The sequence below is a fragment of the Leptinotarsa decemlineata genome, unplaced genomic scaffold (genome assembly GCF_025532065.1).
Source record: "Leptinotarsa decemlineata unplaced genomic scaffold, Ldec_3_MD MMD2_tig00004307_RagTag_RagTag, whole genome shotgun sequence".
NCBI lineage: Eukaryota > Metazoa > Arthropoda > Insecta > Coleoptera > Chrysomelidae > Leptinotarsa > Leptinotarsa decemlineata.
The window spans coordinates 17,995,799-18,018,020 of record NW_027412606.1 but is presented as its reverse complement, the minus strand read 5'-3'; the positions used below and the strand labels follow the sequence as shown (position 1 = coordinate 18,018,020).

The 22,222-nt window shown below is 33.2% G+C and overlaps 1 protein-coding gene across 1 annotated transcript in view; it reads right to left on the bottom strand.

Moving 5' to 3' along the window:
* LOC111505504 (protein O-mannosyl-transferase TMTC1) overlaps window positions 1-22,222 on the bottom strand; it is an 816,809-nt gene that overhangs the window by 753,555 nt on the left and 41,032 nt on the right. The window contains exon 2 of the mRNA XM_074179103.1: window positions 19,264-19,883. Coding sequence (XP_074035204.1) covers window positions 19,264-19,544 — 281 coding nt within the window. The 5' untranslated portion in view covers window positions 19,545-19,883. The remainder of the gene's footprint in view (window positions 1-19,263; window positions 19,884-22,222) is intronic.

Here is a 22,222-nt window from a genome sequence, read left to right as displayed (position 1 = left end):
ATCTCAGCCAATGGTAAGTGATGGCGTTCCATGTTAAAGCACATTATTTACAGATTATTTCAGATTATTCATTTTAGCCGAAAACCTACAGTTTGTAAAAAACTTGATAAATGATTAGTTACCGTTTTTGCTGGCTTTGTTCAACCCATAGAAAACTACAAGGTGGTCGAGTGTACCAACTTAATCGAAATTAAACGACCTCATGTATTTATTTTAATGATATTTAGTATGTTATAAAAATATCCCTAGACTTTTCCGATGTGTATATATATATATATATATATATATATATATATATATATATATATATATATATATATATATATATATATATATATATATATATATATGTATATATACAGTGTACTGTATAGTCAAGTACTAAAAGGTCTACCTTGGGACAATATTTGAAGTGTTTATTAAAGTTTCAGGGCATACTACGATATTTTTTCTTAGTCGAAAATCGGGATTTTTTATTAGCGATTTTTTTATTCAATAAATCACTACGCTACTGGATTCAGAGTGCCTCTAAATAGCTGTGACCAAAATTTCATGAAGAAATATTCATTATTAACAAAGTTATGACAACTCAAAAATTCGAAAACTCACACAGCTAACAGTCACAATATATAATTTTTTTTATGATTTCAACAATGAAGTGCCGCCAGATGAAAAAAAAAAACAAATAGCGTAAATATTTTTAATGAAAACAACGGAATTACATTCACACAATTCAACTAACAATGAAGCAAAAATTTTAATGAAGGTAACTAATAACTAATTATTGAAATGTTTCGATTTAGTGCAACAATTGATTCTTACTCATATTCCAGTAGCCTCTACTAATCCACCACGTATTTCGATACATGTGTCGTAGCGCTTACGAATGTTTCTGATTACGTTCCTTAGTTCTTGAGGGCTAATATCTGCACATACCTGTCGAATTCTTGCACAAAGTTCATTTCTATCTCTTGAGCGGTTTTTGTAAACCGTTTGTGTGAGAAGTCCCCAGTTTTTACAGTTTATTACCCAGTTAGGATTATCCGCTGCCCAATAGCGACAATTCTGTGATGACACTACTCCATTTGTAGTGAAAGTGACTTCGTCGGTATATAAAATATTTTTAGTAAATTTCTATTTTTTAAATATTCCCCTTGGGCCCATAAACAATATTCCAGGCGTCTTGCTTCGTCGCCTTCTTGAAGTGTGTGTAAAAATTTTGGCTTGAAAGGTTTAATATTCTTCGCCTTGAGACATCTCCGAATAATTTCTTGTGGAATATTCAAATTCAAAGTGGCATTCCTTATACTGGCATTAGGATTATTTCCGAAATAATCTAAAATGATTTGATCATTCCTGTCATTCCTGTTTCGTCTTTGTACAGGATTACTTTTTAACATCATTTTTGATACTGCACCAGTTTCATTGAATATTTTATTTATTTCATTTACCGTACCCCAGCTAATACGAGGACGATCTGGATGTCTCTCATTGAATACTCTTCAAACCTCTTTAGCACTTCTAACGTCATTTCTCGAAAGGCGTACAATTTCAATTTTCTCTCTTGCGCTCATTCTTGCAGCCATGACACAAAATAATTCAAAGAACTATAAGGTGAATATTGTTGACAATAGTACACTTAAATCTTTCACAAGTGTCAAACTGTAATATCATTTCATCTGGCGGCACTTTATTGTTGAAATCATGAAAAAATATTCTCGTGGCTATATCTGTTGATATAGGGGTTTTTTGTGACTGTTAGCTGCGTGAGTTTTCGAATTTTTGAGTTGTCATAATTTTGTCATAAAGAATATTTTTTCATGACATTCTGGTCACACCTGTTTAGAGGCACTCTGAATCCAGTGGCGTAGTGATTTTTTCAATAAAAAAATCGCTAATAAAAAATCCTGATTTTCGACTAAGAAAAAATATCGTAGTATGCCCTGGAACTTCAACAGTGTTGGTGGTCAAACCACCAACACTGACATGAAAACTTGGCAAGTTGACTTGGGTGTCACACCAATAGGTGGTTCTACTTATGTTTCGCTTGCGTTTACGCAGCTATTCTCATCAAGTACTTTCTTGGCTTTTCTCATTTTGTCTTCAATCGAGGACCGCCTGCCCGGTACTGACGATGCCCAATAGGCTGAAACAGCTGTCTATCGGTGGCTCTTGAATTGAAATCAATATGGGAATGATCGAAAAGTACTTATCTAATCATTTTTTTATTTTCATGGAATTATTTTCGAGCAGCTCGACTGCATTAACCGTTCTCGAATTATATATAGATATATTATATATATATATATATTATATAGATAGATATTATATATATATATATATATATATATATATATATATATATATATAGATAAATATATATATATATATATATATATATATATATATATATATATATATATATATATATATATATATATATAGATATCCGGATATCTACTCCTTCTCTCTATCAAACGAAGAGCCTATTGAAATCAATAAATGGCCTAGTAGTATGAATAAGAGGGGTGACGCGCACAGATTACCAGCAAGGTGGAGATCCATTTTGTCACTTCACAAAATCAAACAGATCGTAAAATTCCAAAACCGAAACAACTTAGCACGTGATAATTCAGGTATAATGACAAAGGTAAGCGGGGCAGCACCGGTAACCAGGACAACACAGGTCATCGGTCTAAAAAAAGCAGTGAAAGAAACCCACCATATCTTCAACATGTTCGAATTAAGAAAAAGATATCACCAGAATATGATGGATGAGACTTTGTCGAAACGTTGTGGAAATAATACTAGTGTGGATCAAAAGCACGGAAAATGGATCGAAACCCAAAACACAGCTTCAATATGCTAAAGATTCATGCAAGATAGATTTTGTAGCAATTTCCTTTACATTCATCATGTGTTATTTTCATGTGGTGATATCTGTTTCAATTCCATAACGAGTGGTCGATGGACAGACTGATAAAAATATGGTTTTTCATGTATTTCAATATTCATATGAAAGCATTTGTTTCGAAAAAACATTTTCTTTCACATAATCAACGTTGAAGTAAAATTATTAGTAAAAGAGATCTTTTTCCCTCTCTTTGTATCTGAACATAAACTTCTTCTTTTCTTTCTCCGGAAGTTTTCCACATATTTGTGTATGAAGACTGAAAAGTTGAAATCAAAAACATTCCATTCTCAAAAACAAATTCCATCCGAAAATATCTCCCCATTTGAAAATTTCAACAAATTGAACCATTTTATACGGAATGGAGAAAACAGAAAGTTTCGTAAGCAGTAGAAAAAAAAACTCACTACTTCGTTGATGTTCAGATGAAATATATATTTTCCATGGAACTAACGGATTATGTTTGTTTATGGAAGTTGAAGTAACTCTTCCCCTGCATTTTAAAGCAGTAGTCCTATCGGTGATATGAACGTCAATTTTCAGAAAAGGAAATGAATGGTGACTTCCTACGAGAAAAGTTTTCGGCAGCAACCAGTAATTTTGTTGGGAAAGCTGAATTGTTTGGGAAAGAATATATTTCAGAGATACCAAAAATAGATACAGTTGCGAAACGAGATATTTTTGAATCAGAAGAGGATGACTATGATGAAAAGAAGTGAAAAAATCGACATAGAAGAGAAAATTCGTAGGAAATGTGAAAATGAAATAAAGAGGATGAAATACAAAATTCTGAAAAATGATAAAATACACCGTCTATATTTTTAATTTTTTACATCAAGGAATGATGTAGGTGAACATTTTTGGATGAAAAAAAAATGTTATAAATATGCCCCCAAATCCATTTAAAAAATATTGTTAAATTATACTACTCCAGATTTATAAACTGAGTCATTACTGTTTTCCTCGAATCAATTTCTGTTATGAGTGGTTATTATTTTATTTTGGCAACCTTTCAATTTTCTCTGAATGTATCCAAAAATAACAATGAGAATATACAAAATTTCTCGATAGAATACTATAAACTTGATTCAATACAGACGTAGATGTGTTTGAGTAATCAAATCCACTCCACAATAATTCATTTCAATAAGAATAGTATTTGTCACTCCCAGAAATGTAGAAATTATCAAATATAGTACAATAACTGAAATGAAAATTTGTAACTCTATACAAATTACAAAACTGAAGAGCATTGCTGGTCTCGAGAATGTTCAACCTATAAACGCCCACTCCATTTGTGGCATATTCGAAGAATATATTCCTAAAAGGGGGAAAATTATTACCAGTAAAAAAGATTATGTTATGATTGATGTTTTTGAAAATGTAGATGAATTAAATTCGGTAACTGAATAAACCAACAAATTTTTTCAACTATGGGCACATAAACCAGTGTTCTGCTATTTGTCGATTATATAATTTTTTGTTAATTCAAACGACAGAAATACAATAACTAATAAGCACAAGGCCTGGAACTGATAATGATAATGAATTATATACGAGTATAGTTAAGGAAGTGTGCATACTTGACAGTTCAAATGTAGGACCCTTTCAGAGACGTCAGAAAATATATTTTCGAATCCCTGACGTCAGATCACCGCTAGTAATGAACGTCAATATTCTCAGAATGTGATGAGCAAGAACATTGATAACTGGCTTTTATTTCAAGCTATCAAGTCAGAATATATTTTCGATTATATAATAATCTATTTATTCGTTTGTTTGAAGGTGGTTAACTAATAAGATATAAAATGGTTCGAAATTCTGAATGAATAATTTTATATCATACTAGACGAGTCCGAACTGATGAAATATGCCAAAATATTAGGTTCGTCAAAATAATGTATGTATGGCGGCTCTGGATTCTTTGATTTCTTTCCGTTAAAACTGGCTTCTGGATCTGAATGGGAAAAGATGCAGTGTTTTTGAATTTGTCTCTAACAGCCAAAAAAATTATTATCTAAATGGAAACAGGCCTTAGAAAATAGTGCAATAGCCCAATTTAAGAAAGACATATTTGAGAAAGTATTTATATCTTCATAGTATTTTGAATATATGCCAACAGAACCGCCATCCAAATTCTGAAAATAAAAAAGTATTTGCTGTGCCAGTTTGGAATTCCCAATCTGTATTTTGAACCTGAATGCATATAACCAATCTTTGACATGCCATATATCACATATTAAACAATCATACCTCCTCACCATCAAAGAATGCTTTTTTTTTGAAGAACCGATGCAACATTATCTGAATTGATAAAAACCAATCCTCTGGATTTATCAAACACACTGTCTTGAAAATGAATCTCGATAGTGGGATATAACATTCACCTTCATTCAGTTCCACTTCATTTCTGGGTCAATTCAAGAGTGATTAAAGTTCGTGGAGTACATACGGAAGTTATATAGCCTTCCAACTAGAACTCGGAAGTCCAGGGATTGAATAAAATATGTTTCAGTACTTACCCACGGAGTGCGGTTTGTTGTTACGTGGAGTTTTAATAGAATTGATTATTCAATAATTCAGTATAATAGGTACGAGCAACGGGGGACTTTCCTATTTCGTTACAAGGTTTGTGCGTTCTCTGTCTGGAATAATGTTTCGAAGGAAAATCACGTGGAAGTCCCTAGGTGACTGTAACTAGAATTATTGAAGGACTCTTCCCCCACTCAGAAATCAGGAATGGTTGATGAATATTTTTTCTAGGATCAATGAATGAAAATTAACTGAAAGATATTTCAGATTTTAATCATGCATTTTTTCAACTGAAAAAACTGTGGCATGTTGGTGGATCAACGATTGAGACATACTTAATAAAAATTGAAAATTGAAATACGTTGTATTTCAATATGAATTCTATCATTCAATTCGCGGATGAAAAATCTTAGTTTATACGTGCAACATAGGTAAGTTGCTGATTAGAATCAGGATTAACTCGATTGAGTTCTTCTAGAAAAAAATATGATATTGAACAATGTTGTAAATCAAAAAAATATTGGAACACCAATCAAATAGGTAAGTTATTTCTGTGAGATATCTGCTACAACTCCTGAGAGTCATCATTATAAAGCAATTTTGAATTGTGAATTATTCATGTAAACTATCAATGAAAAATAGGAACAGAAAGGTTCTGGATTCAAACCTTACGGCGCTCAGGAGGCGGTAGTATATGAAGAAGATATGAAATATTCATACTCATCATATTGTTTTTTATCGGATAGGTGATTTGATGAGAGCATCATCAAACTTGCTCCTTCTGACAACCGTTTGACAAACTTTATATTTAATGTCAAATTCAAAAACATCAATATATATATCCTGAAAAACAATGTCTAACAATTGTCAACATGCTTCTTTTCGAAATTTATTCGTTCAAAATATTTCCCTTTTCATTTGAGAGGTCACCATTTGCCACTTTCCACTGCTCCCAAATTCTTCTCAGATGCACAATATTTCTTCGAGACTGTTTTCTTCAGTCTTGTTCTGTACTTAACACCGTTTTTTTCTTTAATTTTATGGGGAATATGATCATAGACTTGTGTTAATTTGTTGATTTTCTCTATATTTCTCGGATAAATTATATTCCTACTTCCTAATCTCTATTTGACAGCTTTTCTCTTCTCGTTCAAGTACTGCTCTTCTATTTTCTCTTTCATTCGATCTTTGTCTCCAACTTCTTCGGTAATTCTTTTGTATTCGATATCTTTCAGGAGCGGGATTTCATTCCTAAATTGACGGCACAAAATATTTCAACTGCTGATTTGCCTATAACAGAATGTGGTGAACTGTGGCACATACGCTAGCATATCTCGTTTGTGGAAGTTTCCTCAAGCTTGAATGATTTTGAGTCTTCTTGTGTAGTGCTTAATTGGAACTACGTTTTTCCACAAACACAACTGTATTGAACTGGAAAGATAATGGAACATTATAGCTCGAGACCCGGTATTCAGGTGCGTGCACCGTTGTTACTCAGTGAATTGCCTATACATGGTGTTTTAACTATATTACATTACACACTTCCTCCGTTGAATGTGTTGTAACAGAGCCTATCAAGTGCATTTCTATTCCGCTTAGGGCGTTCATAGGGGAAGTGAGCTGAATTCTTATCTAATACATTTGAGATAGAGCTTTGTATTGACGAAGAACCCGGTCTGTATGAGGTCGTTTCAGGAGAAACTTCTGCTTTTGAATTCTTATCAAAATAATCATCATCCAAAGTGAATTCGTCGTCAATACAATATCTTATCTTAATGAAATATCTTTTCCAACTCAGATTATCTTCAGAAACCTTTACAACGCAAACATTTTTGCTTAGAAATTTTTCTATTTCAGCCTTACACCACACGGGTGTTTTCCCTCGATAATCTCGAACGTACACAATCTGTCCTATCCTGAAGTTACATTTTCTTTTTCCTTCATGATTATTTGTGTTAGTAACCTGCGATTGAACTTAATTATTTTTAACCAATGAGACACATTTCACGTTTGAACCCACCCCCTAAATCGGTACGACCAATCAGCCTTACATCCTTCCTGTTGTTAGGACTTGAGAGGATAATGGAAGACACATCAGGAGGGTAGCATTATATGCTTTCATCCTGAGTAACCACCAGTAAACCGGCAAATCGACAGATTTAGCATTAAACAACCCTGTTGAGAAAATTTCCCAATCCCTTGACAACAAGGAGATTGCGGTTGCTGTATTTCTTGATATTGAATGCACACAATGCACTTCCTTAATCTATAGGATTGTCTCTGGCTACGAAAGGTATAAAGTCCACCATAACTGGCTGGATCTATGCCATGCTGGTAAACAGAACTGCAACTACGATACTTCAAGGAAAGGCTTTTAGAGTCACAGTCACCAGCGGCTGCCCTCAAGGTAGGGTACCATCTCCCCCTCTGTGGTCGCTCCTGCTGGATATTCTGCTTGACGCCCTTGACATAAGAAAAGTTGATATGCAAGCTTATGCAGATGACCTTGTCATCCTGGTGAGGTCCACATCGGGAAGGGTAGCTTGGAATATCCTCTAAAGCATGTTGGACGATGTTCACAGTTGGTGCCTGAGGGAGCAGATGTCTGTCAACCACAGCAAAACTGTGTTAATCCCCTTCACCAGGAGGAGAAAATTGGACGATCTAACGCAACTTTCCCCCAATGGTGAGGTCATTCCATTTGGAACGGAGGTGAAATATATTGGCATTGTCCTTGATAAAAGACTCACCTGAAACGCTCACTTGGAAAAAGTTTCACACAACGCCAGACTGTCTCTATGGACATGTCGAAGAATTTATGGTAAAACTTGGGTTAAGGTTCCAAACATATCCATTGGATTTATGTGATGATTGTCAGACCAATGATCACTTATGATGCAATTGCCTGGTGGCCGAAGGCTTCAGAGAAAACGGCCCAAGCGAAGCTCTCTGACTTACAGAGACAGGCTTGTCTGGCTATCAGTGGTGCCATAAGTACCACACCGTCAGAGGCCATAGAGAACCTTCTAGATCTACCTCCTCTCCACATTCTTCTGAAGAAAGAGGCTGGATGGACTGCATACAAACTTGTGCACATTGCCAATTGCTGAAATCAATTCAATGCAGAGTGCAACAGAGTGTTGGTTGACACTGGAAGTCACAGCATACCTACTGAAAATGACCTCTGACTTCATTGGCAAAAAAAAATTGAACACCTGGATGGCAAGAAGATTTATGGACTTCTGGCAGATTCTTCCATTATCGGGTCACTCCAAGGCGTTTATTCACCCTTCGAAGCTTGACACCAAACAGTTGTTGGACTACAATAGGGATGAACGACGATGTCTAACAGGCCTTCTTACAGGTCACTGTCATTTGAATCATCATATGCAGAGACTCAGACTGTCGGAAGACAGTGTGTGTCACCTCTGTTAGGAAAATGATGAAACAGCAAAGCATATACTTTGTGCCTGTCCCGCTGGAGACCGAATCAGGTTTCAAGAGTTCGGCAGAGCATCTGACCTGAAAGACCACTCACTTCACAAACTAATGAGCTTCGTTGAGAAGCTGTGTTTATTTGGTCGAATCTGAATGGGCGTGAGCCACAATAAACCCATACGGGTTGCGGTGGAGGGTCGAATAGACCCACTCACTAACCTGAAATAACCCCAACATGCCAAACCAAATTGAAGAAAATTTTAATGAAACAAGCCCCGGTGAGTTGGAATAGTCGTCAGAATTCATTATTCTGTGTGTAATGGTCCATCATCCATTCGAGGCAATGGATGCTTATCAATTATTAAATGAGGATTTATCATTATTTTATAATCGGCACATACCCTAACGGTGACATCTTTTTTAGAATCGGTACTACGGGTGTTGCCCAGAAATTATTTTATCACTCAAAAGCCTAGCAATCTCTTCATCAACCTTCTTCTCCATTGCAAAGGGTAAAGGTCGAAATTTACAAAACCTAGGTTGAGCATTTGGGTCGACCCGTAATTACAACAGAATTTTGTTGAAGCAACCTAGCTTTCTTGAAAACACCTCTGGAATTGTTTTCATTAAGTTATCTTCAAATGACGTATAACCTTGTAAACTATGAATACTATGTTCTGCTTCCTGAAAAACAATATTGAATGATCTTATGAAATTTCTGCGATTCAGTCCTGGACCTTTCGAATCGACCACAAAAAAATCTAAGGAGCTTCGTTTTGAACCGTAAACTACTTGGAATTTTGCTCTACCCTCAAATAGCACCCCAGAAAAATTTATGAGCGTAATGTAAATTCCAAATACTTGGACCTTTGAAAAATGTTTCTTCAACAACGAAAGTGGCAAAACAGATGTTACAGCACCTGAATCTAATTCCATTTTCGAAGGAACGTTATTTGAACGAATACCTATGGTTATGGGCTCATCTGATTTCTGCCGAAAACACAAAATATTTTGTGTTTTCTGTGACATAGCCTGTGACACAGACTTTATCTGAGTCAGGTAGTTTAGCCTATTTCTTTGTTTTCTGCAAACATAACTCAGATGATCTTCAATTGAGCATGTATTTCAAGTGTACTCCCGATACGGACAAAAGTTTGCTAAATGACCTTTTCCGCAGCGAAAACACTTCACTTTAACACGAAACACTTCCCCACTCCTTTCAGCTCCTCCTTCGACTGATGAATGCTCCTTTCCACAGTGGGAACCTCCTTGTGACATTCATTCCTTTGACTGATTCAATGAACATCGGCTCCATTGGGTTCACGTTTGATTTCGGTATCACACTGAACCGTTTCCACCTGAAACGCTTCTTCTGTCAAGGCCACTTGTAATGCATTCAAAAAAATTACTAAACTTTTTTCGCTGAACAGCCTGTTTCTCACCTTGGCCGAATTGTAGCCTGTGATGAATTCATCATACAACTTCGCATCGTAAGATTCACCAAATCGCTTTTTCAACCGCGCACTCCATTCTTGAGCACTTTATGTTTGGATGCTGAATAAAAACTAAATCTTTCCACAAAAAAACATTTTGTTTCTTGAAATGACTATCTAAATGAACGGTTAATATCGCCAAACTGGACGTTTCTGACTCATCTGGCACACATAAGGTTTGAAGCAACCCGTATGCATCCTGGGGCAAACCGTAGAACAGTATTGCACGCTTGATATTTTCGTCAGTAATATTATTTGCGAATAAATACTGCTGCAACGTCTTCCAATGCACAGACCAGTCAATAACAGCTGGGTTGAACTCCATTTGAATTCGTCTCTAAGCCATCCTCAACTCCCTAGCACAAGACTTTGTGCTTTTTCTCAACTGTATTAGCAATTATGCTAGTGGTTAAACATTGTATAATAAAACTTGATTCTCGTTGCCAGAAATGTGGTGTTTAATTGAAACTACGTTTTTCCACAAACACAATTGTATTAAACTGGAAAGGTAATGGGGCATGTACAGTGAGAGAGGTTCGCCCGAGACCAGGTATTCAGGTATGCGCGCGCTGTTTGTACTTATAGTGAATTGCCTATACATGGTGCTTTAACTATACTATATTACAACTTGAAATGTCCCGGTTCTACTTCTTCAGTTTCACATTCTGTTGTGGCCAATAATGAAAAATATAATGAAAAGTGATGCCTCTTTCTATGCAGGATTTTTTTCATCTCCTGAATGGTGAGTTGTCTACATTATTCAGTGTTATTGGAAGTAGATTTCCTAGCCTGAAAAATATTTCCTGAAGTTTTTTCACTGTTTCTTTTCCAGTAATAGTTTTTAAAATTTGTTTCTTTTTGTATATTATGCTGTAATAGTCTATAATCACGAAAAAATATTTTTAGGATTCAGTAGTCCTATGATTGTTTCACTTACAAATGCCGACTCTGACTTGTCTTGGTTACGATACTGGTTACAAACAGTGAGTACTAGGTAGTCAGAGATAAGACGTAAAGACGCGAAGACGAAAGACGCATTCATAAACGACGAACTGTTTGAAGACGTGGAAGAATTATAAAAATGCCAATAGTCCATAGTCAAAGACGAAACGATACAGCCTATCGTACGTCACCTCGATTCCACCGAAGTTTGGCATTTGGAAGTTAAATAATTACATCAGCTACAATCGTTATCAGTGTTATCTTAGGCTTATACAAAATTTAATTTTATAAATTTGAAGGCTCAACCGGGGCCCAACCGCAATTTCGTTGGACTATTAATTCACCTAAACGTTTCATACGGATTATTCTTGCAAGAATGAAATCTGAATGATGAGGATAGATGTCCTAATAATTGATATTGAGGAATTGTTTGAAATATTTGAAATATGTTTGAAATATATATTGATTTCAATCTAAGAGCCACCGGTAGACAGCTGTTTCAGCCTATTGGGCATCGTCACTACCAGGCAGGCGGTCCCTGATTGAAGACAGAATGGAAAAAACCAAGAAACTACTTAATGAAAATAGCTGCATAAACGCAAGCGAAACATAAGTGAAACCACCTATTGGTGTGACACCCAAGTCAACTTGCCAAGTTTTTATGTCAGTGTTGGTGGTTTGGAGCGATACCATTATAGCAAGTAAGTTTCTTTTTTATTTTTTCATCAATATAGTTACTATCTTTCAATTCTTTAATGAAGGCATTACATTTTCTTTGGATGGAGGTTGTTGGATCTTCATTTAATTCTGTATATGATGTTATTATTTGGGATGATCTCATTTGACAGATTTATATACTGTTCTTTTTCCATAACCACTGTGATATTACCTTTGTCTGAAGAAGTTAAGATTGAATTTGGGTTTTCTTTCAAAAATGTTTTTGACTTCAATAATAAATTTCGAAACACCGTTGAATGGTGAGATGTGTTATGGATATGATTGGTAATAACGTTGGAAGCCCTTGCCATAGTGATATTTCTCTAAGACTGGTCTAGAATATTTGATGTAATATAATCTACATCAGCTAAAATACTCTTGATAGGAATGTCCTTACCTACTATTGGTTCAATACTAAATTTGGGGCCTAATGCAAGAAACTTTGATACCTCATCAGGGATGGGTATGTTCGAAATGTTCTTAATCCATTTAGGATTTGATTTTTAATTTTAATTCTAAATTTGTTTGTTTTAAACTTTTAATTTTAATGATATTTTTTAATTTGACTCTATGGAAAATTTTGTTATATGCTTTAAGTTGTCTACTACTAAAATTTTGAAAACTCAATTCACCTGTTTGTAAAATTTATGTTTGAATAAAATTGTTATAAAAGATTAAATTTAAGATTTATTATACATTGTATAATAAATATTTTAAATATTTAAATAAATCTTACATAAGATGTAAGTCATGAACAATTATTATTTTTGATCTAACTTCAAAACCTATATTATTGTAGTTTGCCTGATGATGGAAATAAAATTTTCCGTAAGCTTGGACTAACTTTAAAGAGTACTCATTCACTTGCTGCAATACCCCACCATCAAATAGTTTTTATTCTTAACTAGCAACGACTACCCTTCCTCTTATCTACAGGCATGGGGTTCTACCAATCCGTTGGAACTACTTACGGAGACATGACATTGAAGGACGTAAAACTATGGTCCAAAACTAAAATGAAACTAGCCAAAGAGATTAATAGAAAAAATTTCCAATTACAGTGCAGAAAATTTAACATTCTCCCGAATCACATCACGAATACTACCAGACCGATAGAATCTCTCTTACAAAGACAAGAAGTGTACACCAACATCAAAGAACAAAATTACAGGTTAGGAATGAAACTTTTGGATATAGAAATTTCGTCAAATCATAAATTGATACAGAAATTGGAAAAGCTGCTGGAGTCACTAAAGAGTAATATAATATCACAAACAGGTGAATTGATTTTTCAAAATTTTATTAGTAGACAACTTAAAGCATATAACAAAATTTTCCATAGAGTCAAATTAAAAAATATCATTAAAATTAATAGTTTAAAACAAACAAATTTAGAATTGAAATTAAAATCAAATCCTAAATGGATTAAGAACATTTCGAACATACCCATCCCTGATGAGGTATCAAAGTTTCTTGCATTAGGCCCCAAATTGAGTATTGAACCAGTAGTAGGTGAGGACATTCCTATCAAGAGTATTTCAGCTGATGTAGATTATATTACATCAAATATTCTAGACCAGTCTCAGAGAAATATCACTATGGCAAGGGCTTCCAACGTTATTACCAATCATATCCATAACACATCTCACCATTCAACGGTGTTTCGAAATTTATTACCATTTTTTGAAAAAATGTGTTGATGATATCATAGTTTCATTGCCTCATGATGGCATCAATGAGATTCTTGACACTCTCAACAGTTACGACCCATACATTCAGTTTACGATAGAAACAGAAGATAACTTGCAGTCAGTACCATTCCTCGATACAAAGTTCATCAGAACAACAGATAACAAAGTCTTAATTGACTGGTACAGAAAACCTTGCAGCTCAGGTAGATACATGAACTACCTATCGTATCATAAACATTCAATGAAAGTGAACTTGGTCAAGCAACTGAAAAATAGAGTGCTGAAAATCTCAGATATAAGCTTCCATAATAAAAATCTTGAAATTCTTGCAAATCTTCTCATAGAAAATTCTTATCCAATTCGTTTGGTGAATAATATTTTGTTCAGTACACCAACATCTCTGGAAAACTATAATTTAACTTCCAATTTAACTTCCAATTTAACCCTCCCTGTCAATGACAATATAACTGGTGATGCTCCAGCTCAATTCATTTTTACATCCTTACCTTTCGTCAAGGAGATCACTCCCAAACTATCTAGGATTTTTCAAAATTCACCTAACATTAAAATAGCCAATAAAACGGTACTTACCATTAAATCAATCCATAGCAAAGTCAAAGACAAGGTCCCTTTAATAAACCAAGTGAATGTTGTGTATAGTATTCCGTGTCAATCATGTGATAAGATATATGTTGGCCAAACTTCACGATCATTAGGTGCTAGAATTACTTCGCACAAAAGTGACTGTAGATTACCTCCAGAAAGATACCTCTTCAGCAGACCATGTGAATAAAATTAATCACCATATGGATTATAACTCAATGAAAGTATTAACCACTGAATCAATCTCAGTTAAGAGGTCCTTTCTAGAAATGTCTTACATTTTTGAAAATAACAATTGTATGAACAAAAAAACAGATATTAATCACTTGAGTGGAATTTATTCCTACTTATTGACTCTATACCAGAGCATTTACAAAAACAATATCGATTTGAACGATTCCATTGTATAATAAATCTTAAATTTGATCTTTTATAACAATTTTATTCAAACATAAATTTTACATTATACACTAGAGTACACTTGGTACTCCCAGTGAGAATATATAAGTTTTATCAATTGACAGATGTCACTCCGGCATTCTTAACGTTCTAAAATTAAATATTTCCGAAAGCTTGGACTAACTTAAATGAGGACTCATTTACTTGCTGCAATACCCCACTATCCAATAGTTTTTATTCTTAACTAGTCAGCAACGACTACCCTTCCTCTATATATATATATATATATATATATATATATATATATATAATATATATATATATATATATATATATATATATATATATATATATATCTATATATAAATATATATATATTATATACAGAGATATAAATATTAACGAGTGTGTATAATATAAATCAAAAAGAGGAAATTCGTGGACAGAACACTCAAAAATAAGGGCAAACCGCGGACACGTGTTTCTGGCTATTGGCCTCATCAGTGCGGTGCAGAAAATTGCAAAGATGGACATCAACTGGTTACCAAAAATGAAAAACATCACATATGCACGGTGTCACCAACAGGAGCTAACCGCACATTTGTAGTTTCAATTAGAAGACCTAGAATTCCCAGGCATCATCTAATATCACCACGTAGGCAGCTATAGCTACCTGAGTGACTTCCGGGTCCAGGATATAAATACAGAGATTTAAATATTAACGGGTGTTAATATTTATATTAATAGCCAGAAACACGTGTCCGCGGTTTGCCCTTATTTTTTGAGTGTTCTGTCCACAAATTTCTTCTTTTTGATTTATATTATACACACTCGTTAATATTTATATCTCTGTATTTATATCCTGGACCCGGAAGTCACGCAGGTAGCTATAACTGCCTACCTGCCTACCTGCCTACCTGCCTACCTGCCTACCTGCCTATTATACACACTCGTTAATGAAAATGTTGTTCAATCAATTAACATATTTGATTTTTGGATTTTCTCCTTGAGTTACTTACAGAACAGCAGATGTCTCTGATCACACTTGCACCATAATAAGTTCTCTTTCATTCCATGTCTCATCATCTACAAACAAACACACCTTTTCAAACTGAATTACATGAATTACAATTACCGATTCCTAGTAAAATGTTTATGTAATATTCTTCTTTGTATCCTGTGAGGAGTCAACCTCTTTTATTCAGTGACTTGTTTATTGTATTGACATGTTTCAATTGTTTAAATGTAACATTCTTCTCGACATGGCCAAGCTCACTAACAGTAAGTGTGACCTTTCATATTAATAATTTTTTATAGTGTATTACCATCATACAACATTTTTTTATCGAAATATTGGAATAACTTGTGTTATAAGAGTACACTTCCGTTCTGCTGATCACCCAAAGAAAATTCCCAAGTTTTGTAAATATATATAGTATATAATAAATAGTATATAAATAAATATATATAAATAGTAATAAATAGTATATTTATATAAATATTACATATATATATATATATATATATATATATATATATATATATATATATATATATATATATATATACAAATCCCTGGAGTTATTTGGGATAGCAGCGGAGCGCAAGTGTACTCTTATAACATGATATTTCCAATATTTCGAAAATGGTTATTGTCATCATCAGGGAGCTAACATGATAGACTTTGAATTTATACAGAACTTAAGTTAATAATTGAATACTCACAATGTTAGTGAGATTGGTCACAATTGAGTTAGAGTTAATTTCAAAATATGAACGTTGTGATCATGATAAAAACAAATAACAACTATACATATACGAGACATATGAATCAAAATGGAAGCTACAATATATATGCGTTAAATAATGAATATTCATAAAATTTTATTTGAGAATAAACGTAGTGATCTTAGGTTAGAACCACATCACTTGTCAATTTATTAAAATTTTCAAGAAGAAGTAGGCTTGGCATTTGCCGCTGGTGCAATTAATCGAAGAGTTACTGTTGCTTGTTATATAATTTTTGTTGATAAGTTGATAAATGAAATTAAGTAATGTCAAATGAGTTGTCTTTGAAGGAATTCCAATTTTTGTCAATAAAAAGTAAATAGGAATATATTTCACCTAAATGTTGTAAGTCAGTTTTTTTATTTGAACAATTTCGTGATTGCGAAACGTAAGTCATTCCATGGAATGATCTTTTAGAAACATTCCTCTCTTTAGTCAAGATTTTTACTGAGTTAGAATCCATTACATGTCCATTATTATAAACATGTTCACTAAGGGCACACCTTTCTGGATGAAGTCTACAATCACTTTTGTGTGCAGATATTCTGTCTTTTAATAATCTGGCAGTCTGACCGATGTATTCAACACTGTAACTTAAACAAGGAATACTATAAACTAATTGGGATTGAAATTTTATTGGGATTTTATCTTTTGAATTTGAAAAAAGAAAATAATTGTTGAAATAGGTTTATGTGCAATTTTTATATTAACATATTATATAACATGAACGTTATTGAGTGTCTTGATATAGAAATAGAAGTTAATACACTTTCTTGGGTGCTACGTCCGATTATTAACTTCTATTTCTATATCGAAAACACGTGTATATGGTTTGCCATTTCCTTGAGTGCTGTGTACGATTATTAACTTCAATATATGACAATATATGGCTAAGTTGGTATCAAATTTTGAACAACTGTCATCATTTCATGATTTTTCCATCTGTTTTTGAACCATTTTATATTTTATTCTCACGTTAGTGAGATTCATATATTTTTTACAAGATATATAATCTCATTATTGTAGTTCTCCTGACGAAGGTGTGAAATATACCGGAAGCTTGACATATAACAAAGAGTTTTCTTTGTAACACTCCAGCTATTGACTGCAACCTCACAAATTAAACCGATTTATATATATATATATATATATATATATATATATATATATAAAAGAAACAATTAGTGGACACAACACTCCAAAAGTGGGGCAAACCGCGGACACGTGTTTCTGGCTATTGGCCTCATCAGCGCGGTGCAGCCAAGTGTAAAGATGGGCAACACTTGTTTGCCGAAAGCAGGAAACAACACATATGCACGGAGTCAACAACAACTGATGAGGCCAATAGCCAGAAACACGTGTCCGCGGTTTGCCCCACTTTTGGAGTGTTGTGTCCACTAATTGTTTCATTTTTTGATTTTTATATCATACCCACTCGATAAAATCTCTCTTTATATATATATATATATATATATATATATATATATATATATATATATATATATATATATATATATATATATATATATATATTTATTTATTTATTTATATTTATGTCAATAGCAGTCAATAGCTGGAGTGTTACAAGGAAACTGTTTGTTATATGTCAAGCTTCCGGTATATTTCACACTTTCGTCAGGACAACTACAATAATGAGATTATATATCTTGTAAAAAATATATAAATATGGAGAACTCACTAACGTGAGAATAAAATATAAAATGGTTCAAAAACAGATAGAAAAAACATGAAATGATGACAGTTGTTCAAAATTTGACTGACAATGTCAAGTGAGAAAATTATAAATAATACTGGAATTACTAGATCTTTTATTTTCTTCATCATATTTCAGTAGGTATGTGTAAATTTTGCTGAGACTATCAATATCAGTTCTTTTATTCATATTTTTGGAATTGATACATATCAATAACGAAGAATAGCAAAATTTACACATACCTACTGAAATATGATGAAGAAAATAAAAGATCTAGTAATTCGAGTATCATTCAGAAGTTTCCCACTCGACATTGTCAGTCAAATTTTGAACAACTGTCATCATTTCATGTTTTTTCCATCTGTTTTTGAACCATTTTATATTTTATTCTCATGTTAGTAAGTTCTCCATATTTATATATTTTTCACAAGATATTTAATCTTATTATTGTAGTTGTCCTGACGAAGGTGTGAAATATACCGAAAGCTTGACATATAACAAAGAGTTTTCTTTGTAACAGCCCAGCTATTTACTGCAACCTCACAAATTGAACTGATTTATAGTTAATTTAAGTTAAGTTAAGATTAATATGAATATGTTGAATATAGATACTACTGAAGTATCAAAATTGAATTTTTCCAGGCATTAGTTCACCATACATTGAGATGAAAAATTTTTCATAATATGATTTATCAAGTACCTATATATATATATATATATATATATATATATATATATATATATATATATATATATATATATATATATATATATATATATATATATATATATATATATATATATATATATATATATATATATATATATATATGTCTAGCTCAATATAATTGCTGCACTTTATTGTCTGTAGGTACTTGATAAATCATATTATGAAACATTTTTCATCTCAATGTATGGTGAACTAATGCCTGGAAAAATTCAATTTTGATACTTCAGTAGTATCTATATTCAACATATTCATATTAATCGACCAATCAATATTTTCTCAATCTATTTGCCTATAAATAGTCTTACCTGAATGTTAAAGTGGTGAGTGGTCTGTATGATTTGTGACTGTCTAAATGAGCCATAGGAGTTCCCCAGAAGTCGTTCTTGAATACGTGGCTCAGAGGGTTAATAGCAAGCACGTCTTTATTAACAGTCACCGCAGGAATATCATCGTGTACGAAGTCGCCATTCAAACCGTTCAAATAACAGGCCATAGCGACGGTGCTAACTAGAACATAAAGCGGCCAAGAACTCGGAACATTTCTCTCCTGCATTCCCTGATTGGTGTGTTGGGGTTTACGCCCCATTTTGTTATTTTTTGCCGTTTTTATGAAGTTAGTGAATGATACAAGTTTATGCACCCAAGTTACAATCCGAAAACTTCATTATTTTCTTTAGAAAAATTGCATAGCCGAGCACGAAAAACCTTCGGAGATATAGAAACCTCGGAAAAATTGCGAAATTGAAATTATCTCAACTGAATCACGCGCTTGGGTACTAGCAATCCGAAAACATCATTCACACTTTACGAACAGAAAAAGAACGGTTCAGACCGAATGAATCACTGTTCAGTCTATTACGAACGGAAACACTGATTACACTCTACACCGGCACAATTCCTGAATGATCCAGCCGCTGATGGAAATCTGAAAAGAAATATTTGTATGATAGTTAACCATATCTGAATTAATGAACTAATGAATGAATTTTTATTATTCTGAAAAAAAAAATATGCGTTTTCGAGTAGTATCCTGGAAATGTTGATTTATTCATCTCAAATGCTCCATCTCCTAGTTTGCAATGTAAATATACAACGTGACTCACGGTCGACGGTAGATTAGACTTTTATGGTGAACGCAACCCAGAATTTTTCTGAAAATTTCACGTCTTACATTTCTTCACCTATTCTATTGACTGAAATATTTTCAGTATTGCGGCATTGTCACTTTTATCAAAAAGTACTAGCAGTTTCATTTTTTTAAATATAACAAATATAAATATATAATATTCTATACTTATCTCTATCGGTTTTCGAAATAAAAAATAATGTGTGCTGAATATGGTATATGGTCCAAAACATAACCCTAATTGAACTTAAGTACATCAGTACTCTCTATTCATGAAAACTTGAAATTTCGATGATAGTTTAAATAACTCGAAGTATTTGACTTACATCAAGAAATCGACTCCATGTCATACAGGGCGTGCTAACATTACTATTATTTCCATTATGCCTAAAAGTGGTCAAAAGTTATTTTTTCAAATGAAACCTCTTGTATATTACTCGATAAACTGAAAGATGATGAAAAATGTTTCTGAATGATATATCATGTCCACATACCTGAATCATAAAGTTTTCCTAATAAAGTCACTTCTTCTGGAAACATTTTTTTTAATTTGGCTTTAGTTAACAGTGAAATTATCAAGTCTACTTACTTTTATAAGCGATTTACAAATAGCTATTGACGGTGTTTCAAAACATCATCCAAATGCAAATATCTATTACTCGAACGAAGTTATTATAAAATTATTCATTACACATGAACAAAGTGATCAAGTCATTGTCAGAACTTGCAGAAAATGTATCCTGAATCAACACCAATGAACGAGAGTAACTTGCTAAGGTTACAAAATAATTTCCTTAACTATGGCTCAAAGTTTCCAGGGAACAACTGTACCAAAAATCAGGTATTTCTAGTTAAATAGTAAGATTTTCTGGGCTATAACATGTGAAAGTACAGAAAATAACAGAATTAGGATGATAAAAAAAACAAAATATTACGTTTTCACAATAAATGTTGTCCATTACATCATACACATTTTGGAATGTTTTTTTGTACGCGACTTGTGGTTGTCTTTTCAATTTCATGGGGTTCCAGATCTTCAATACACCGCACTATTCGCTGTCGCATTTCGTTTTGGTTGGCACTGGAGTACTTTACACCTTGTAGAAAACTACATGAAAAAGTCAAGTGGCGTGAGATCGAATGATTTTGGAGGCCAATCTCATGGCCCTAAACGCCTAAACCAACGATAGTTCAAACATTTCGTGATGTTTTCTGGAAACTTCCTGGGTGGAATGAGCTGACGATTCACCGAATTCTTTTATTGCTCTATAGATAAATTTTAGAGAAAATCGGTAACAGTCGTGCTTAATATTTGGAGATACAGATACAAAAAACATGCAGGTTGAATTTTTCTTGAGAATCTATTTACTTCGTCACATGAGAATTATGATCAGCCCAAAATCATTTATTCCTTATAATATAAGGAATATATATATTATAAGAAATGACATCCCTCGTAAATTTTGATTCGTCGCTGCAAATTATTTTTGACAAATATTCCACATCTTTTTGTATATGTAAAAGAAATTCGTTAAAACGCACTCTACGTTCAAAGTCTTCTGCTTTGAGAGCATGAATTTTGGTAAATTTATAAGAAAGCATTTCGTTATGTTTCAAAATTTTTTGGACTGAAGCATGTGATACACCCAAACCTTTTTCTACACTACGAATGGAATCTTCTGGATATGCATAAAGATATGCCAAAACGTTAACAGTATTATTCTAATTCAACGTTTTGCTTATGTTGAAGGCGCTTTTAACTTTAAGTTTTGACCACTTTTATGCATAATGGAAATAATAGTAATGACAGTATTTATTGATATAAAAATATTATAATGAAAAAGCGATTTCAAAATGTGTTAATATACGTTCAGTAAAAAAAATTGAGATATTGAGACGTTTAATGAAAGTGACCGCAATGCTAAAAATATATTAGATCGATAGAACAGAAAAGGAAATGTGAAATCTGGAATTTTCAGAAAAATCCTGCGTTGCGTTTTTCAGAAACGTACAATCTACCACCGACCTCAAGTCGGCGCTATATATTGATGTATCTGGGCAAGACCTATGAGTAGAACGTCGTCAGATTAAGTGTGCAAGGATTCCAGTTTTTATGACATCGACTGAAGTTTCGACAT